Source organism: Calonectris borealis, chromosome 18, assembly GCF_964195595.1.
Source record: "Calonectris borealis chromosome 18, bCalBor7.hap1.2, whole genome shotgun sequence".
NCBI classification, from domain to species: Eukaryota; Metazoa; Chordata; class Aves; order Procellariiformes; family Procellariidae; genus Calonectris; species Calonectris borealis.
The window spans coordinates 11,298,018-11,317,979 of record NC_134329.1 but is presented as its reverse complement, the minus strand read 5'-3'; the positions used below and the strand labels follow the sequence as shown (position 1 = coordinate 11,317,979).

General features: G+C 48.1%; 3 protein-coding genes across 4 annotated transcripts; 2 read left to right on the top strand and 1 right to left on the bottom strand.

Moving 5' to 3' along the window:
* The first annotated feature begins 1,374 nt into the window (after nt 1-1,374).
* Nucleotides 1,375-3,399, top strand: GSC2 (goosecoid homeobox 2). The gene is made up of 3 exons (XM_075167110.1): nt 1,375-1,678; nt 2,492-2,739; nt 3,295-3,399. The coding sequence occupies exons 1-3, from the start codon at nt 1,375-1,377 to the stop codon at nt 3,397-3,399; spliced, it is 657 nt and encodes a 218-aa protein (XP_075023211.1).
* Nucleotides 3,400-4,622: 1,223 nt separating this feature from the next.
* On the top strand, nt 4,623-18,591 carry ESS2 (ess-2 spliceosome associated protein). 2 transcript variants are annotated; one of them, XM_075167946.1, is made up of 11 exons: nt 4,631-4,855; nt 5,194-5,362; nt 6,316-6,411; nt 7,025-7,191; nt 9,136-9,253; nt 9,979-10,112; nt 10,258-10,360; nt 11,732-11,841; nt 12,754-12,869; nt 13,093-13,201; nt 13,430-18,591. In XM_075167946.1, exons 1-11 carry the CDS (start codon nt 4,709-4,711, stop codon nt 13,499-13,501), a joined length of 1,341 nt encoding a protein of 446 aa, XP_075024047.1. In that variant the 5' UTR covers nt 4,631-4,708; the 3' UTR covers nt 13,502-18,591. The 2 variants fall into 2 exon arrangements, with proteins under 2 accessions (XP_075024046.1, XP_075024047.1); XM_075167945.1 differs by lacking the exon at nt 13,093-13,201 and having other exon boundaries at nt 4,623-4,855.
* TSSK2 (testis specific serine kinase 2) lies at nt 14,734-15,705 on the bottom strand. The gene has a single exon (XM_075167947.1). It carries the CDS (start codon nt 15,703-15,705, stop codon nt 14,734-14,736), a length of 972 nt encoding a protein of 323 aa, XP_075024048.1.
* Nucleotides 18,592-19,962: the final 1,371 nt, after the last annotated feature.

The following is a 19,962-nucleotide window of genomic DNA, read 5'->3' as shown; positions in this document are numbered from 1 at the left end:
ACTGAGGGCAAGAAAGCTTGGGTTAAAACTTTCCTAAGCAACCTGAGCTCAACCACACCTTCTCTATTTTAACCCCAGCTACTCATTTCAGTTATAAACCCAAGATGGAAGATGTCCTCTCTCCTCCTGTGGATTGCATCTGCCAGGCTGTTTGCCCTCGGGAGGGTCGGTGCCACGCGTCCCCTCCCGTCCTGAGTCACCGCTCTGGGCCGTAGCCTCACCCCAGTTTCTCTTGCTGGACAGAAGAAGTTGGGAATTGAACTGACAAAGCTTTGGGGAAGCCTGGCTGCCCCAGGCAGCCGTCCTGGCTGCTCTGGGCTCACTGAACCGCCCATTAGCTGTGGCAGCGAGGCCACGCTCCTGCCCGAGCTGCTGCAGGACCTTGCTGCCTGCCTGCCTGCACACAGAGGCAGCAGGCAGCACTCCTCCCCGTCCCCTCCCGACACCGAGCAGGGGTACAGCTCAGCTGTACAGGAGGGGGCTACATGCCTCTAAGCTATGCCACAGAACTGCCATGAGCTGCCAGTAATCTAATTTATCCAGGGCTTTGAATCCTTGCAAAGAGTATGTTGGATACATGCAAAGCATCTGCATTATCACTATGATTAGGGCAGCAGAGGTGAGAGAAAGGGGAAGAAGGGAAAATACAACTTTTCTGCTTTCAGCAGAAAATAAATCAACTTTCACAGAGAGTTCTGGTGCAGCCAAAGGCTGTGCTACCATTAAAAATTATTTTTTATTAAGCTGAACTCTCTTCTCTCTCATATTGTATGATATGACAGCTCTCTTTTGATGGGAAAGCTTTCATTTGGCCAGAGAAAGGCATAATTTGCTTCTTTTAAGGAGTTAATCCTCTGGTCCATTTCCGGGCAGGGAACAGCTATCCTCCCCCTTCCTTGGATCGGAGGCGGCAGCACAATGGAGATCATAACCACCTCAAATCTACACCCGAGATGGAGAAATCAGATTTCCTTCTCCAGTCATTTTTGTGGGATTAGCTAAATCTTAGATCCACACTAACCCTTCACAAAGCTGCCAAGATTAGTTAGAATTTATTTTATTCACAGGGGGTTTATGGTTTTCTTTCCAAAGGGATTATATCTCTCTCTATATATATATTTAGGGTGGCTTCAGTCATAAAGCAGCTAGGTTAGAGGGAGAAAAAGTACGTGTGCGTATAAAATAAAAACTCAGCTGCAAGAATGACTTGAAACGCCAAGACAAAGCAGCGATTCTGGATGGCTTCGCCAGTCCGTATTAAAAGCTATGTAAGCTGTCTTTCCTTGTGAGACCCCGCTCCAGAGTTAGCACACAGAGAGCAAACCCCGCTCAGCGTGAGCTGCCCGTTCCTGTGGCTGCTGCCGCCGGCAGAGGATGACTTCGGAGCCAGCGTCGGATGCCGACGCCGGCAGGAGAGGCCTCAAGAAGCCGTGTTCATTCAGCATCGAGGACATCCTCTCCAGCCCGGCAGAGAAGAGCCCCCAGGTCCTGGTCCCTCTGTGCCTGCGGGGCATCTTGGACTGCGCACCTAAGGGGCTGTGTGAGCTGGAGGCCATCCCGGCCAGCTCCCTGCAGGAGGAGGAGGAGGAGGAGGAAGAGCTGGAAGGGGCAGGCTGCAACTGCTGCTGCTGTTCTCACACGAGCACCCGTTCCCGGCAGGACTTGCCAAGTTGGCTGGGTGAGTGTTTGGGTTTGTTTCACAGCGTAGGGCTCATGGAGGGGCCGGTGCCAGCGCCGGGTGGAGGGGAAAACCTGGGTGTTGAGTGACAATATAGCCACCACGGTGGTCTTCTCAGACCCCAGCTCCAGCAAGGGGCAGCAGGATCCATTCTCAGCATAGCTTCTAAGAGCAGGCACTTTCACCTGCAACGCTACCAGGTTTTTAAAAGCAGCAGAGGTTATTGATTACTGAATATTACTGTTTTATTGTAAAACACTTGAGAGGATGATGCTTCTAGGGGTTGAAGTTCTCTATGGAGCGTGGGGCCCCATGGTCATGCTGCCCATGCACAGAGCTGTGCCTGTGCTTCCTGACAACACTGGCCCTGGGGAACGCCACCTGTCCTTTAAGGAAAAGAGGTTTTGGCTACATCAATCAAAATTACTGCATCTAGGGGAAAGAAAAAAAAAAAAGTAGCAAACCCTTAAAGATACAGTTCAAGAACATCCTGCAAGTTCAGAAATCCCCTGTGTCGGGACTGAAACACAGCTCCTAGCCGGGCTGTGAGTTTCCGTCCATTTTCTGGAACTGGCCGTAGTGCAATTGGTAAGTAAACAAGGAAAACCCAACCAGTGCTCCATGCCTGCACGCTTCTCCCAAAGTGATGCCCTAAGCCCTTCTCTCACTTGCGTGGTGATCACGCAGCTCGTCAGCCAGCTGCCTTCTTCCAAGCCACATGTGTGGATGCAACTTGTGTCTGAACTACCTTGAGTAAGATGGGTGTTTCAGCCCCTCACCCCTAACGCTGCTGCTGTACCTCTCCCCCTGCAGACGCCCGGTTCCCCTGGCCCATGCAGCTCTTCCACTCGGCAGTCAGGGTCTGCAAGAGTCCCCAGGGGAGCCCGAACAAGCTGCAGACTTTCCACCAGATCCAGCGCCGGACGCGCCGGCATCGCACCATATTCACCGAGGATCAGCTGCAGGCCCTGGAGACGCTTTTCCATCAGAACCAGTACCCGGACGTCATCACCCGCGAGCACCTGGCAAACCGTATTCACTTGAAGGAGGAGAGGGTAGAGGTGAGATCCTGCCACTCGGCGAGGTGCTGTTTGCCGCAAGCCCCTGAGAACACAGACTGGGGCATTGCACCGTCTTTTTTGGGAGCTGCAGACTAAGGGCCTCATTTTAAAAACGATTCTTGGGTATTTGGCAAAACACAGCTTAGGTGTGGCAAGCAAGGGAAGAATGTAAAATAGTTCTGCTGGACTGATTTGTTCTGGTATCCGGTGCCGTAAACTCACTCACTCCATCTCTCCTAGATTCACCTATATAAATACAGACATGTCCAGTTCTGCTCATCCCCTGCACCTGAGTGTATAGTCCTTACTTATGCGATCTGCGTGGCTTCTGAATTTGCCAATGCGGGGGTCCCAGCTCCCTTGTGCCCCTTACATGTATCTGAGCAGGATTGCAGGGGAGAGACTGATTAAATTTTGTATTAAACTTTTATATCGGGAAATATATTGCAGTACCCTAAAGCTTATGCTGTACAGCCCGGGAGTGCAACTGCCTGCCCCCCTTCAAGTAACACACGAAATGCAAAAGTTCTTCTTTTCTTGTTTTGCACTTTCCAGGTTTGGTTTAAAAATCGGCGGGCCAAGTGGCGGCATCAGAAGAGGGCATCTGCTTCAGCGTTGATCCTTCAAGGCACCAAGAAGCCCTCTGAGGAGAGCTGTTAGTGGTCGCAGGCTGCATCTCAGCAGATGAACGCCAAGAGCATCCATTTCTCATAGCTGACAGGTTCGGTAGGGCAGTAGCCCTAAGGGGACTAGTGAAGCAAAAAGGAATCTCTGTGATTCCCAGAGGAGAAGGACAAGTAAAAGCAGACATGGTACTTTCCCATCCCAGTTTCTCTTCCAAACCTAGTTCACGCGGCAAATAATTCACCAGGCATGACCCTCAAATGCTTAAGCTGAAACAACTGCCAAAAGCCCATGCAGGGGACAGAGCTGTACCAGTGTTAAATGTGTGTGCTTCAGGAGAAGGGGGGACTCCCCTTCTTGTCTTTGCTCTGTGCAGGTAGAATTTGTGCTTGTTTAAACTACTATAGAATTGCGAAATATCCTGGAAATGAATGTTTCCTATTTTCATCACCTCGATGGCAAAATATCCTGGAAATGAATGTTTCAGCGCCTCGATGGCATTTAGAGTTGCTTTTGGGGTTGAGCTTACTGAACAGGCGATGTGTTCCTTCACACAGAAACACGGATTTTTCCCTACAGCCCGTGGGAGAGGCGATCCATCGGTTGTGGTGACAGGGGTTGGCACAGTGAGCGATCAGCTCACCTCCGCGGCCAGCCCGTGCCGGTTCCCTGTCAGTGCGAGCGGTGTCCATGTCCCTGGCAGGGCTGAGGAGAAACCACGTCCTGTAAAGCAGTGAGACAAATAAAATTGTCCCCGTCACCTCTGTGCGTGCTGTGGAGAGCCGGCGGTGGGGGGCCCTGGCCATGCCTGCCAGCGGTGCCTGCTCCCCGCCTTCGCCTTCGCCTGGGGGAGGCCCCGGGGAGGCCTTCCACAGCCCTCGAGCACCCAGGCGGTCGTCCCCGCTCCCCGGGGAGTTTCTGAGGGGCCCTGAGGGCGGCCGGGGGTGGTGCTGGGGGGGAGAGACCCAACGCGCGGCCTGTGGGTGCAAAGGCCTCACCCCGGCCTGCACCGGCAGGGACAGGCTGCGCCCCCCGCGGCTGCCCCCAGGCCGGGGCCCGGTCTCCCGGCCGCAGTCCCCGGCGGCCCGGCAGAGCCCAGGCCGTGAGGCCGCCGCCGCCCCCCCGGGCCGAGGTCGCGCCGTTGTCACGGAGCGGGTCCTCCGGGCCGGTAGGGGGCGCGCTGGTCGCCGCGCGCTGGGCTCCGTGCGTCTCTCCTGGGCGGGGCGGTGGCTCCGGGGCGTTCCGGCTCCCCGTGGCGCGGCGGCGTGACGTCACGGCGCGTCGCGTTGGCGACGGCGGCTGAGGAGGGTCAGGGCGCTCGCCGGCCGCCCGGGCCCCCGGCGCTATGGAGGGGACGGTGGTTCCAGCGGCCTCCGCCGGCGCCTTGGTGCCCGCTGCCGCCGCGGGCACCGCCGTGGCGACGGGGAAGGAGGCGACCCCGCCGGCCCCGAGGCGCCCGAAGAAGATCCTGGATGAGGAGGCCTACATCGAGGTAGGCCGGCGGGCCTGGGCCTGGGCCTGGGCTCGGGCCTGGGCCTGGGCCTGGGCGAGCGGCTGCCGGCGCGGCGGGGCCAGGCTCGGGTCCGCCCGCGGCCACTGCCCGCTGTAACCCCGGCTGCCGGTCGGGCCTGAGGACGAGGCCGCTGTGGGGCCGCCCCTTGGGCGCCTGCACCTCCTGCGGCGACAGCTATCAGCGCGCTGCCACCGGCCCAGCCTCGGCTTGAAGCGCCCGTGGGCTGTCTGTCCCTGCGCTGTGTGCGGCTGGCGCCGCGCCGAGCCGGCACTCCGAGGTGTGCCAGCGCGGCCTTGCAGTTGTCTTTCTCTTTGTAGAGTTTAGAGAAAATCATTCAGCGAGACTTCTTTCCTGATGTGGAGAAGCTGCGAGCGCAGAAGGAATATCTGGAGGCTGAAGAAAACGGTGACTTGGAGAAAATGAGACAAATTGCTATCAAATTTGGTTCCTCCTTGGGTAAATCATCGAGGGACACACCTGCACCCTGTAAGAAATGGCTCACTGGGACATAAAGCTTTTATATCTAATATTACTGCTCCTGTTTATCTAACTTGGTGCAGGCAGTGCTTATCCTAGAGAATCAGGATTGGCATTGCATGGGAGTTAGGATACCAGATTGGGCAGTAACCAGTATCTGATGGCTGATGGTGAATTTCTCTTTGATGGTGTCTAATAATTTCTTCTTGAGGGAATGGTTTTGGAAAAACAGCTATTGAATAACCATTCCTCAAGGCATCTTTTGCCAAGTTCCTGCTCCCTAGGGAACGTTACGTGCTCTAACGTGCAATATTATACTACCAGAAACTCTAAGCTATGTTTTGAATCCTTATTATAGTTTGAGGGGTTCTTGTTACATCTACAGATGTGTAAGATTTTCATATATTGGGACAGAAGGTGTTGGAAGGTGTTGGAGCTCAGAGGTTCGCCTAGCAGGCATCCAATGCCCTGTTGTACATTTGGTTTCACTTCAAGTTCGGGTGTTTCTTATACTAAAGCGCAGTCCCGGGCTGAGCTCTCATGGTGGGGTTCAGGTAACTAGCTTTCTTGTGGCGAAGGGCATGGGTCACCAAGTGATTTTCCTTCCTCCCCTACTGTAGGTGCTGGCCCTGGCCTAGGTTAGGATTGTTACGCTGCTGCTTGCTTCTGTTGGTTAAAGCCGTATATAGGGTGGTAATATACTGGGCTGTGGCTCTCTTGTGAATTTTTCCCAGCAGGAGAAAAATAATGTCTTAGATAAGAGCAAAATCTTGTTCAGTGGTTGGGACAGAATTGAATAAAATATTTTGGAGTCTTTTCACAACTTTTTAATTAAAATCTTCTTCTCTTGATATGTCTTCTGTGACTGGTTTGGCACATGACCCTTACTATGGTGGAAGATGTCACAGCAAGTGTCCTGTTCCGTGCTGTAGTAACCATGTGAGCCTTTTTTCCTGTTACAGATGTTACTCCAGCCACGTTTGAAACCCCAGAAGTGCATCCAGGTGGTCTTCCACCGGGGAATAAATCCAAAGCTGGCATCAAAGCTGCAGAGGAAGGTAGGAGAATTATGTTTTTCTAGCTGAATTCTTCAGCAGCAGGAAAATACTTTTGTGAGCTCTATCCCCTGTAAATGTTTTGGGTATTTCGCAGATGTTTAAGCAGTTTCCTTTAACCTTCTAGTAGGTGAGAATGATCACTCGGAAGTTGAACTGGATGTAATGTTTTACATCACGTGTGTGAATTCTCAGTTATGGGTCTCTTTATGGCTGTGTAAATTCTTAACTCAGTTGATCCATTTGAAGGCAGTAAATTTTTCCTGTGTCACCTGAAATTAAATCTGTAAGTAAGCAAAGATTGTAGGGGCAGATCTATTCATATAGTATATTAAAAATGTCTGCTAGCAGCTGGCCACTTGTGCTTTTTGCCTTTAACACAAATAACTATAAATGCCATAAAAGGTTTTATGTGAAAGTTGGTTATATGTCTTCCAAAAAAGAATTTATTATTGTACCACTCTGCGTATGTATATTTTTTTTTCACTAAGCTTCATGTTAATTATTAGTGAGTCTGTAGAAGGCTCACTGTCAGAAGGGACTAAGAGTTATATATAGCGCTCTCGTAAAAAGGAAAGAATTAACCTTTCTCAGGCTTCTTCCCTCCTCTTGTTAGGAGAAGGAGAAAAAGATGATAAAGATGCACTTCCCAGTCTGGACAGCTTCTTAGCAAAACACACAAGTGAAGATAATGCTTCGTTTGAGCAGATCATGGAAGTGGCCAAAGAGAAGGAGAAAGTCAAGCATGCTTGGCTGTACAGCGCAGAAGAGGAGTATGCCCAGGTAGGGAAATGGCTCAGCTGTATCTCTGTTCTTCCAAAGTGACACATCAGGGAAATACCATTTTACTGTATTTCTTTCTTGTTTGATTAAATAGAATATTATCTTACCTTCTGTTTTCGAATCCTGCTATAAATACAGATGAGAATTCGTTGGTTCTGAGCATGGGGCTATTGCATTAGACTGTTGAATTACTCATATTGCTGAATAAGAATAGAAAGGTCTTGATTTTGAATAATAGGTGCATGGGGTGATCACATCTAAATCTGAGCTAAGCCCGAGTTTCCTGGGTCCTGTGGCAGCTCATTGCTTCCTTTTGCAGTCCTATTTTTTCCCCATCATGCAAGAACAGTGTTGACATAGTTGCTGAGGATCTGTCTCTTCCTAAAGCTTTGAGACTACGAAGCATTTCACTAAGTGCAAGTATTGCTGTTCTTGGCAGTCTCTTCCATCAGCAGCAACACCAAGGAGAGCAGCTGAGAACAGTTCCTGTTGTTTGTCCGTCAGCCCTTTATTATTTGCAGTTAGATTGTTTTTCTTATTTCAGTTTTCTGTTTCTATTATCAGTAATAATCCATTCAGCTGCTGAAGTAAAGTACTGTACACAGTATGGCTGGCTGTGCTGTCTTCCTCAGCTAGCTTTGTGGGAGGTTCAGGAGCTGTTCTGGGGCTGCCTCGTCAATCTTTCTCCATCAGCAATGAGCAGCTGGCACTGTTGCCAGATGTGTCAGTGATGGATATGAGCTGCCGTGCCTTTTAATGAAGTTTGGCACTGACACATGAGTGTTTACTGCTGCTGTTGTGAGTGAGTGTTATGTTTTTATCCCAGCTAATGTAAAACCTTGGAGTCTGTTACAATAAAAATGTCCTCTGTGGCTCCTTATGCATCTTCTTTACTTGAATGCTTTCATCCAGAATTAAAAGGGAGGCAGCAGGAGAACATTCCCAAAGCACAGGGCTTGTTTCAGGTCAAGGTGAAACTGCCGGAGCCGGTCTTGTGCTGATGTTGTATGTCTTCCTGTCAGCCAGCACGTTGTTCAGACCCTGCATCTCCTTGCACAGCATGCCTGTTTGTGTAGCAGACAACTTCGCTATGCCTCATTTAACATATTCAGTGACAATACTGCTATTTAAATGTATATGGACGATACCTATTAAAGAACACCCGTTCATGTCTTTAATATACAGCTTCTGGCAGTAATTGTCTAGTTTAATTAGCGTGAAATTTTAAAATGGAGTCACTTATCGGTGGCTGACTGCATTCTATTAGTTTCTTTTCGGTATCAGTGATACTAGTATGCTGGTAACAGCATGCAAGTAATCGTGTGAATACGTCAAATGCTTCCATACCTGTACTGCCTATGGAAATGTTTGAAAACCCTCTGACTAAGGATCGAAGAAGTGTCTGTTCTTTTGTTACTGCTTGCCTCAGCTAATACAGTTTGCGAGAGACTAAGATGGTACAAATATTCTCCCAAGGTTACATGCCAAAGCCTTGTAGACTGCCTTTATATTAGATATAAATGTCATATGTTGCTCTTCCCTTTTTTTTAGCACTGAATACTTCATTTGAATTTTGATTAGTAGATAGAGAAAAAAAACAAAAAAATTTGAACCATCACAAGTGTTGTCACAAGATGTAATAAACAAAGTCATAAACATAATCTTTCTGAGAAGTTAATTCTTTAGTTCTCACTTGATTTTATACCAGAACTTCATGTGGAGTTGTTGTTTGCAAGCTCACCTGGAAATCAGATGGTTTCTCAAATACCGCTTGCCAGAGAGAGAGTGCTTTTGCCGTGCTAGATGCAAAGTGTGCTAGGGCAGGTAGCTGAGCTCGTGATTGAGCTCTCCAAGTTGTCTATGCCTGTTTAAAAGATTGCAGGAGTCTGTTTCAGACCTGATATTTTTTTTCTTTTTTAATTTTTTTTTCCATCGCCCTTTCAGCGACAAAATGAGAGCCTGGCACTTCCTTCAGCAGAGCAGCAAGCTCTGGAGAATGTGAAAGCTGGACTGGAGACCTGGGAGTACACGGCTCGAAACACCCTCATGTATTATCCGACAGGTGAGGCATGCAGGTTTGTCAGGAGACACATTAGTTCAAGGTGGGTTGACTCCAAACAGCACTTACAGCGCTTCTGTAGATGACTGAGCAGCTCTTACTGGTAATACTGCACTTTTTCTTCTGTGAAACTCAGATATGTAAAGTTGTTTAAAAAAGTCTTTTTTTTTTTGTCTTTTTTTTTCTTCTTCTTTTCTTTCTTTGGACCTTTGTTCACGTTCTATTTGTCATTGAGAGGCTCGTTATCTGTATTACAGAAGCACTTGTTTTCAGGAGCCAAAGCTCTTTCCAGTTTGGTCTATCTTACTTATGACTTTCTTGTCATCTTTATTCATTCTTTGCTTCTGCTCAAAGAGTGCTCCTTGAGCTTATTGGTCCCTTGGTTGCTATAGAAAACTACATCATTTTGTAAACGCAGTTTTCTTTTTGGCTATAAATGTGCAATTGATAATTTTTGCAAGCCAAAATTTGAAGTAGAGAAAAGAAAGTCTGGTTGACTGTTTTCTTAAAAAAAAAAAAAATCTGATCTTAATTTATAGATTTCAGGTGTTATAAAGCGTGTATCTAGTGCAAATTTTTTTCTAAATTGCTAGAGATACACACTGCAATTGCTGATGGATTCTGTGTTGTGTAGGAATGTGTGGCAAGTGTTATGTTTGTTGGGAGCTTTAGAGCACGCTGCCTAGTGTTACCTGAGCCCTTTCTTAAAAGACGTTTTGCTTTTCAAGGTGTGCCTGATGAGGATGATGTGTTTAAGAAGCCCAGGGAAGTTGTCCATCGAAACACCCGTTTTGTGAAGGACCCTTTTAGCCAAGCCGTGAGCAAATCACAGCTCCAACAAGCTGCAGCCCTCAATGCTCAGGTTGGATAATTTTACTACTTTTGACTAAAACCTTGCTAGACGCTGCCCTCTGGTGCTGTTCATCAACCAGGAGAACTGTGTGTGTGCTAGATACAGCTGACTCACATCCTTCTCCACATGAATGGCATTATCTTTTTTATTTCAGTACAAACAGGGCAAAGTGGGACCAGATGGGAAAGAACTGATACCCCAAGAGTCTCCAAAAGTGAATGGATATGGATTTGTGGCTACCCCCTCTCCTGCCCCTGGTAAGACTTTTTTTTTATTTTTTATGATGTAGGAGGACTGCTACTGCACTTATTTTGATGCTCTGTTTGTTCAACACTGGGGTATCATCGTTGGTTTAGACAAGGAGGTAAGCCTTCAGTCTGTATATGTCTCATGAACATATACAGACTGCTGACTTTCTCGTGTACCGTGTATGCCAGCTTGATGCAGTCCTTAAATCCTAGTCCAATACACTGGCAAGAGAAGTCACGCTGTACCCGAGAGGCTCTGCGCAAGCTGCCGTGCCATTGCTTAGGAATCATCTAGATGGCGGTGAGCCCTCCTAGGCAACTGGGGTGCTGTGTCTGCTTGTCGTATCCCCGGGTAATGCTTCTCTAGAGCTTAGAGATAAGAACTCAAACGTTTCACAAACATTAATCTTCCAACAAGTTTAGGTGCTCATTTTTCAAAATGAGGAGCGTTCGTGTCAGTGCATCCAGTCGTTTGCTGAGTGATGGTTCAGCCTGGCTCATAGGGATGTGGCATATCTCACTTCCTTCACAGTCTAACCTGCTGTTTTCCTCCAGGTCTACCGCTTTCTAGATTCTTCCTTTGTCTGAATACACTTATGTCTTATAGATTCTTTTTGTTCAGATGTATTAGCCTCAGGATACTTTCAGTTAGAACAAACATTATTTTTCTTCCAGTTGAAATGTGGTATCTGAATTTTTAGCTGTTCTTCATCAGCCATTACGTTTCCCTGTTTTTTGTTACTATGCTAAAAGGTGAACATGCTGAGGCTAGCCTGTAGGTGGCATTTGGAGCGCACCTCCCTTCTCCTTTGTAAATGCCTTTTCCAAACCCTGGACAGCAGGATTTTCTAGCCAGTGACTTAATCGGGCTCTTAGAATCTATTCTGCAGTTGTGGCTGTTAGACAAGTGCAGTCACTGTTTGGTACAGGCTAGCCTCAAGATGAATTGAGGGTACGTTTGGCTACTACGCGTATCTTGAGTCCTCTGCCTGTTTCCCTGCTTTTAAACAGTTCCCCGTGTTGAAGGAATTTTCATACAATAGCAGAGGGGAAGACTAGTACTGTAGAGGAAAAAATGAAAGTGTCACTAAGCAAAAGCTCACTAAATGGAAAAATAAACACATGGAAAGGAGAGTGCTTGGGTGTTGTTACTTAGAGGGTGACACAGCCACAGGCAATCCTCTGAGTTTAAGGTCATGCCCTGTTAATGGGAACCACATGTTACTATTCAACATTGGCTGTCATTTCCTCTGCTGTGGAGGGGCTCCGTTGTGCGTGGATGAATTTGCTGCATTTCATAATTTGCTTCTCTGGATTTCTTTGCGGTGAACGAATAGTCAAATGTCTTGCATAAGCATGACTTTTTAAATTTGTTTTTAGGTGTGAATGAATCTCCTTTTATGACATGGGGTGAAATCGAAAGCACCCCTTTGCGTCTAGAGGGGTCAGAAACGCCATATGTGGACAGAACACCTGGACCAGCCTTCAAGGTATTTCATGTCAGGAGTCAGCACGTCATTCTTTTTTGGGGGGAAGGACTAAGAAGGGAAAGGCAAGTGAGTAACTAATAGATTAACATTGTTGTGGGAATGTGACACATCTCTGGGCTGTGTTCCCAGTCCTTGAGACTAATAATCTAGGTTCTGCTTGGAGGGTGGAGGTGGACATGGCTCCACATGAAAGCTACTTGGTGGAGATACCTGAGGTGGAACACACACTGTTGGCAGGAGAGTGAGACTCAATATCTGATGGCGGGCCCAGACAGAGGGGCTTTCAGAGGAAGCTGAAGAGATGCCTGATTTCTCTGATTTTAATGTATGAATGGGTAGAAATTGCAGGATTTCCCTCTGTCTTGATCCTCTGGCTGTCACAGCCTGAGGCAGGTTTATCGCTTGAGAGTAGAAAAGGTGCTCTGGCTTTGCTAATGGCACCTGCATGCCACCTGTCTTCTGCTGGTGTCATTGAATGTGAGCTGAGACTCTTAGTTTAAGAAAGGTGTAATTTGCTGTATGTGCCTCTGTTTTGTCGGACTCCGAAGCCCTTGACTGGTTCTCCTGCTGTTTAGTGATGTCTCTGTTTGCCTGAGAGCTGGCTGGCTACAGGCCAGGCTAGGCAAGACACGGGTGACATTGTTTGTCTAGGAGAGACAGCAGGAGGAAATGCCAGAGGTAATGGCTGTTTCCTTGACTGAACTGGTTTTACCATTTTTGTTACTTGCTAAGGCAGGTTGAAGGTCCCTCTGTGTCCTCTCTGGCTTTTATATAGCAGCAGAGAGGTGTGGGCTGACCCCACTTCTCCCCGGTTTAGATCCCTGTAGGCTGGAATCCAACAGTGAAGGTGCTTTGACTCATTTATGCAACACTCATATGCCTTGGTGAGTGAACTTTGTGATGCATTTATAGATCCTGGAGCCTGGGCGCCGTGAGAGGTTAGGACTCAAGATGGCCAATGAAGTGGCAGCTAAAAACCGAGCAAAGAAGCAGGAGGCACTTCGAAAAGTGACAGAAAACTTGGCCAGGTGAGAATTCTGTTCTGACAGCAGAACTGGGGATGGGTGTTTTCTGATGACATTTAAATCAATGTATGTAGAAAGAGAGGAATGATAAGAGTACTGGAAGCAGGAAGAGGTACAGTCAAACTAAATTTTTTAGAAATTAAAAAAATTAATTCCCGAGGGAAGGTGGCTGGTGGCTGTCCCTGATACTCCCTCTTGTCAGCATTAAATCTGTTCTGCCCTACAGCCACCCTGCAACGCATCTGGACTGGTGTCTTGCCTCGCTGCAAAGAGGAGACATGATAAGGCTTGTTTGGCTGGGTCACGGGAAGGATGGAACAGGCTCACAGGAGAAGGCAGGCAGTGCCACTCAGGTTTGGGAGGGATGTAGGAGGTTTCTCTGTCACTTGTCTCTCTAGAGAGACAGGCTGCGTTTACCTGCAGGCAGAATGACTTCTGCAGCCAGTGGGTCTGGTCTGTGGGGGGATTGGACGCTGAGCTTGCCTGTGGAAGCATTGATGCTTTTCCTGATAAATGGCAGATTTTTACTGTAAAATTTTTTAAACCTGCTTATTCTATTCCAGCCTCACTCCGAAAGGACTAAGCCCAGCAATGTCACCAGCTTTGCAAAGACTAGTAAACAGGACTGCAAGTAAATATACCGACAAAGCCCTGCGAGCCAGCTATACTCCTTCCCCAGCCCACACAGGAACTCCTGGTTACAAGACCCCAGCAAGTGGGCCTCATACACCCACAAGCACCCCACAGTCTAGGACAGTATCTCAGACGCCGGTATCTCAGGATACCACATCGATCACAGACAATTTACTGCAGCTTCCTAAAAGAAGGAAGGCATCTGATTTCTTCTGAATATTCCAGTGACCAGCAAGGCGATAGCGAACTGGCTGTGCTCAGCTGTCTGCAAACTGGATGTTGTGAGCCGTCGGTAGTAAGGGGCGTCTAGATACAGCTGCCAGAAGGAAGCCAGTGGTTACAAGATCTGGGACCAGCACTACTCTAGACTATATAGCTAAAATAGCCTGTGATGTGCTTTTTGGAAGCAGAGTGTCTCCTGCTGTGGAATAATTTCCCTTTGAACTGCATCAGTGGGATGCGCAGGGCTACTGTAGCAAAAGGGTGCTTCCTGCAATGGCAGAGAAGATTCTGGACTCTTGGAAAACAGTGATAATTTTTTAAAGATATATTTCTCTTTTTAAGATGGCCATGCATTTAAATACGTTTCTGTACAGACATGTCTATTTATAAAATGTGGAAAGCCTTCCTAAAAGATTGAACTGGACTTTCTTCCAGCTTGTCAAACTTCTTTGGTTTTGTACCTTGCAGAAGAGGGGATACAACCGTGTATATACTGAGACATGACCCGGAATTTTAGAGGGCTTCTCTTTAATTTAAGCGGAGTTTAAACTGACGCTCTTGAACATACAGTGGGCCTGTCAAGAGAGTTGGTACGTTATGAAAACAGTGTGCATAGTGTTTCAGAAATCAGTTCACACTTCCTAATAACCTGCCCTCTTACTTACTGAATCCAAATGTGATTGATGCACGTGTGAATTCTGCAGCCAGTGTAGTCAGGAACTTGAGAAACGTGAGCGTAAGAGTTGTTAAGTGTCAGCAGCACCGAAAGAAACTTTCCAATGTGTTTTGACAGTAACTTCTCATCCCCGCAAACCATATCAGAGGCAGTTCTTTTGAGAATAATAGTGTTAAGCTCTTCATTCACATCAGCAGATGTACTGTGTCTTCTGTTGCTATACTCTATAAAGCAAAAGACGAGGACTATTGCTGAAAGGGTCCAGAGAAACTGAAGTTGAGAACCAGCAGTTCACAAGTTAGATCAACTTTGTGATATTGTTAAAACCAGCCATCCTTAAGAGGATCCCGTTTCCTTCTCCTCTCCTTCCCCTTCTGCAGAATGGGATTTGGCTTGCTGCTTGTGCTCAGGCTTCCCTTCATGCAGGTTTTGGGAACACTCACCCTCTTCTGAAGCCGGCAGAGGGGAAGGGATCCTGGATTTTGGAGTCTGCACCCATGAGTGTTTCAAAACTTCGTCTATGCACAACCTCTGAGACACGTTGGGCTGGAGCAAGTGGTAAATGAGGTCCTTGCACTCTACAGTCAGGTATTTTGAGTGGGGGAAGGGAATCCTGTGTTGTTTCTGAATACAAATCATTTTCCTGACATTGGAATCATCAAATGGCATTAAAGCATAGACCATTGTATACAGGACGACACCCAGGCTCCATATGTCAGAAATCCTGGGGTCACAAGGAATGCCCTGTAGCACTTCAGGGGCTGCGTACGCAGCAGACCCGCAGAAGGTTTTGCTGAGAATAGTTCTTCCGTTTTCATCCCGAGACAAGGATTTGGAAAAGCCAAAGTCTGACAGCTTGATGTTGAGGTCTTCATCGAGAAGGATGTTCTCACATTTCAGGTCCCTGTGAGCGAAGTCCGAGTCATGGCAATGCTTGATGGCAGAAGCCAACTGCTGAAACTTGGTGCGAGCGATGTCCTCTTTCATAGCTCCCGTGATCTTGATGTAGTCCAGGAGGTCTCCCTTCTTCCCCAGCTCCATCACAATGTACACTTTCCCGGCTGATGTCTCAAAAATCTCATAGGTTTTGATGATTGAGGGGTGGTGCAAACGTCTCAAAGCCTCTATTTCCCTGGGGAGAAATCTTTCCAGGAAGTCTCGAGGAGTTTTCCTCTTGTCGATTATCTTGACGGCCACGTTGCATTTCAGCCGGTCGCAGTAGGCAGATTTTACTTTGCCGTAAGAGCCTTGTCCTAGCGTGTTGCTCAGGCTGTAGCCTTTCTTTCCAAGCACCACAGCATCATCCATGGTGGGAGAGCTGGGGGGAGCTGCATGAGTTGGTGCTGGCGTGCATCATGCGTGGTGGCAGGTGGTGAGCCCACGCAGCATGGTGGCTGGCCTGGTGCTGGTGCGGCGGGCAGGCGGGCACCCCAGCGCTGGCCGCGCACCCCAGCGCTGGCCACTGTGTGATGTCACAGGCAGCTGCCCTGCGTGGGGCACTTGGAAGGACCTTTCAGTTCTTTTATAAATCTACTGGATGATGTCATCCAGGGAAAAACAACATCAAGTCACTGAGAGACATCGGTTGTGCTCTGCCTTCTTCATAAAATGATCTTTATCTTTAGTTTTGCTAACAGGATGGAAGTAGCTTAAATGTTTTTCTTTCTTAAAATGTACATAAGTCTTTTTATATTTATTCACGTTAGTCAGGTGAAACTTTGTCTGTTGTCTTTTTGTATGTCTCGGATGATCTTTCAAGCCCCACGTGGGCTTGCTTCTGATGTGTGGTGGCCTTGCTCCTCGTCAGCCAGCTTTCCTCAAAAGGGATGGGATGCTGCTTTTCTTGTCTTCACCGGGGCTGTGTTCAAGAACTGTTTGGTTTTTTCCTCACGGACTTGTTAGGGGAAGGAGGTGACTTCTCTTAAGTTCATTTCCTTGTTGTTCATCCAGCCCCTCCATTTTGTAGCTCTGATGATTGGCTTTTGTGGGCTTTGCAGCTGGCTTTTTCTTAAACCCTTACTCAGTGGGGGAGTTATGTTTTGACTTCTAGCTTCTGGTGTTCTTGAGAAAGGCTCACACCAACACCTTCCTCGGAAGGGCTCTGAGGATTACTGTTTTGCATGTTGATTGCTTCACTGTAATCAGCCTCTGGGAATTTTTGCTTTGCGTTGATTTCAGCTTTTTCAAATTTGTTTTTACAGCTGCTATGTGTGTGACTCCATAGACTTGATGATGTTGATGTTCACAACGCAGGGGCTAGGGACAATCCTGCTTCGTCCACCAGCATGGATGACAATGTCATTCTGAAGAACAGAAGTGGTACTTCTGACAGCTGCACTGGGGCTTTTTGTTTTTTTTCCTCCCATTCTTTGAAACTTCTGGCTAATTTTTATAATTAGCCAGAAAAATGAAGAGCAGTTTTAACCATACATAGCCTGCACTCAGAGCTGTGGTTGCTCCAGTATGAGCTGACCTTTGAGTGTGGGACGAGCACTTGTGTGGTGTGATCAGCCTGGACAAGCACTGAGCACCTTTTAGCAGGAGGCAGGCGTAGCCAGATGTGTACACTTCTTGCACCACGCCTGAGTACAAGACAGCCTGTGTAACACTTGGCAGTCTTGACATTTGCTATAATCAGGTGATGTTTTACTGAGGGAACATCCATGGAAAATCTTACGCAGCTCTTTGAGCAGTGCCTGCAGCCTTCTGTAATGTCTGGGGTGTTTGATGCTGTGTTTGTCTTGGTGGGGAGCTTCCTCTTGTGCGGTTTCCACTGCCACTTCCAAAACTCATGTCCCTGACTGTGAAAAACCGTTCCAAGGGACTCAGTTTTTATAGTGCACTTTGTAAAAATCAATTGATCAACGTGGCATTGGTAGGAATCGTGACTGCAAGGAATTAGTAATTTTTGCTTTTTTTAGTTCAGAAATAATTGAAGGCTAAGTTTTTTCTTTAAGCAAAAAAATTATTCTCAGGTACTCGTGAATGAATATAAAGAGAATCCATTTACTAATGTTTACGTGCTTTCAGAGATGTTCCTTAAGGACTGAACTGGCTAAATAACAATGAAGTTCTTAGGTAATTTTAAAAACTGATTATTTATTTAAATATGATCACACCATCTGCTTATCTCCGTGAAATTTAGGACCTCTCTGTGAGGGTACGCAGGCAGATGGTCAGGCCCTGCCCTGCAGTTTGGGTCACTGAACAGACCAGGAGAAAGGAGTAGACATGACATGAGAGATGGCCAGATGCAGCAGGTAACTGGTAGCTGCTGGACCCCTACAGAGGGCCCTGGGGAAATGGCTGAGCTTCACAGGTGATTGAGGAGGAGCATGGGGACCACCTGGGGCGTGGAACCTGGTGAGATGGAGGTGACCCAGAGAGAGGTATCAGAAACACCAAATTTGGCTATGGATGTAGCAAGACTGGGCCCCATAGGAAAAAGTAATTAGAGGAGGGTTATTTTGGGGAGGGTTATATGGGCTGGATGTGTGGAAGCAGGCGGTGATCAGCATGCATGTCGCAAGCCCGGTGCCTGATCTCCTCCATCTTCTTTTTAGATGATTCGTACCCATTCGCTGGGTGCGGGAGCTCTCTCTTTTGGGCATGGGATGCATGTAAAGGCTGGGCAGTGTTTGAGGGACCGTGTATGGGATGTACACGTGGGTCAGGAGTGGGATGGGGCATGCGTCTTCCACGGCATTTCAAACTGGTTGTGCTCATATCAAGATGTAGCTGGAATAACAGAGAGGGGAATATGATATCTGAGAATGATGAGTTCCATGTTGTGCAATTCATGCTTAAAAGCAGATTGCATTAAATATCCTGTGGGACGGTGTTGGTTTTGTGTTCGCCCTCCGGTGAATTAACCTAGACAGCCCTACTAAAATCACAGTCTTGATTCTGCCAGACTGAAGGGCCTTCACTTGTTTGCTGGGAATGTAATTTATTTTCAGTGAAATGCTATAAAACTGGATCTCTTGAAGGGGATGTGGTACTCTTCAGATGGGCTATTCCTGTAATGCCTGCTGTAATGTCTGGCCTCTGCTTCCTGCTGCAGTTCAGCCCCTGCTATCTGTAATTAGGGAATCAGTAAACTCTTTGTTGCCAGGTATTTTTGCTGCTGTAGCCCTAGCAGATAATGTGCCTTATAGGACCAAATCCAGTGTGAAAAAACATCTTGATTCTTGATTACTTGTGTTTGGTTTTTTTTTTTCCTCCCATTTTTCAGAGGGTTATTTTCCTTTTGCTGTTCCTGTATATCTGCATTTTCCTATGTGCAAGGCCCAAGCACACTTCCTCCCTCAGCCAAAATAGCACCCAGAGCTCTAATGCCGCAGAGGCGGCTGGCGGTGTGCCGCAGCAGCAGCAGGGCTCTCCTGGGTGGCAGGGCTGGCTGTGTTGGGTTACTGGCTGCTTGCAAGAAATCGTGGGAGCCCCCGTGGACCTGGGGCCATGTGGTGTGACGTGGGGCTGTAACATCATCACGTGCCGAGTCTGTGGGTGCTTGCATGTCCAGTTTGGGGCTTGGCTCCTTGCTCCATGCAGGAAAGGAGATGAGGGACCACAAGGGATTCTTGTTCTTATAAGAGGACAGGAAAGGGGGGGGGTTATGGTTGATTTGGGGAGCAGCAGGATGTAATTCTTAGAGAAAGTTGCGAGAACCATTAGTGAACAGCCAGTGAGGACGAGGGATGCGTTGCTGTAACCCGGATGGAGAAGGCAGGCTCAGATGCCCTAAAGAAGCAAAACACGATTACACCAGAGGTGACTGCTGCTCTTTTCTTTGTGGAGCACAGGTAAGAAAATGCTGAGCGGCAGACAAGCAGCAACACAGGATGAGGCCGGTAAGCGAGAAGAGAAACTCTCACAATCGCCCCACGCCATACTTTGAGCAAACAGCCAGGCCGGAGTGGGCAGGGGAGCGGTGGGGGGACTGCCTTGGGGCGGGAGGCTGCACTCCAGCTTAGTTTTGCTGATCCCCCGTGGCCCACGTGAGCCGTGTCTTGCAGCATGGAGCTGAGTCTGCAACAGGACTTCCCAAAGGCACCGAGCCCCAAGCTGGTTCCCTCTGCGCTTCACCTTCAGGGCCAAGAGCATTTCCCTGGGGCAGAGGTAGCCACCCCTGCCATGGTGCAGGGGCCATGCAGGGGCTGCAGCTTTGCATTCACCTGAAAGCGGGTTCCTGTAAGGGCTGGGGCTCTGCGCTGCTTTCTACTTCTCTGATTATTTAGCTCAGAAGGGAAGCTGTAGTTGGAGATACTTTGTTGTTTTGGAGGACTGGGCTATTTCTCTGCAAAATAAAGGAAATGGATCCCCTCACTCAGGGAAGGGGGAGATGGAGCAATTCCTGCTTCCTCATGTTTGCATTTGTTGCCTCAATCCCAGCTCGCTGCAGCTGGCACCACAGCAGCCGGCTGCAAACCCCAGCTGAGTCAGGCTGGGGCGAGAGCCATGTTCGGCTGCCCTCCCTGTGAGCCCCTTCCCTCTGCTCCCCCTGGGCACGGCAGCTTTTCTCTGCCGCTTTTTGGGCACAGGTGATCTGCACACACTGGTTAGAGA

Bases quoted from the DNA above. Each gene is read 5' to 3' on its own strand.
- ESS2 (XM_075167945.1), top strand. From the start codon at position 4,709: ATGGAGGGGACGGTGGTTCCAGCGGCCTCCGCCGGCGCCTTGGTGCCC. The intron at 6,412-7,024 runs GTAGGAGAATTA...TCCTCTTGTTAG, and splicing joins CATCAAAGCTGCAGAGGAAG to GAGAAGGAGAAAAAGATGAT. The intron at 7,192-9,135 runs GTAGGGAAATGG...TCGCCCTTTCAG, and splicing joins CAGAAGAGGAGTATGCCCAG to CGACAAAATGAGAGCCTGGC.
- TSSK2 (XM_075167947.1), bottom strand. From the start codon at position 15,705: ATGGATGATGCTGTGGTGCTTGGAAAGAAAGGCTACAGCCTGAGCAAC.
- GSC2 (XM_075167110.1), top strand. From the start codon at position 1,375: ATGACTTCGGAGCCAGCGTCGGATGCCGACGCCGGCAGGAGAGGCCTC. The intron at 1,679-2,491 runs GTGAGTGTTTGG...CTCCCCCTGCAG, and splicing joins GGACTTGCCAAGTTGGCTGG to ACGCCCGGTTCCCCTGGCCC. The intron at 2,740-3,294 runs GTGAGATCCTGC...TGCACTTTCCAG, and splicing joins TGAAGGAGGAGAGGGTAGAG to GTTTGGTTTAAAAATCGGCG.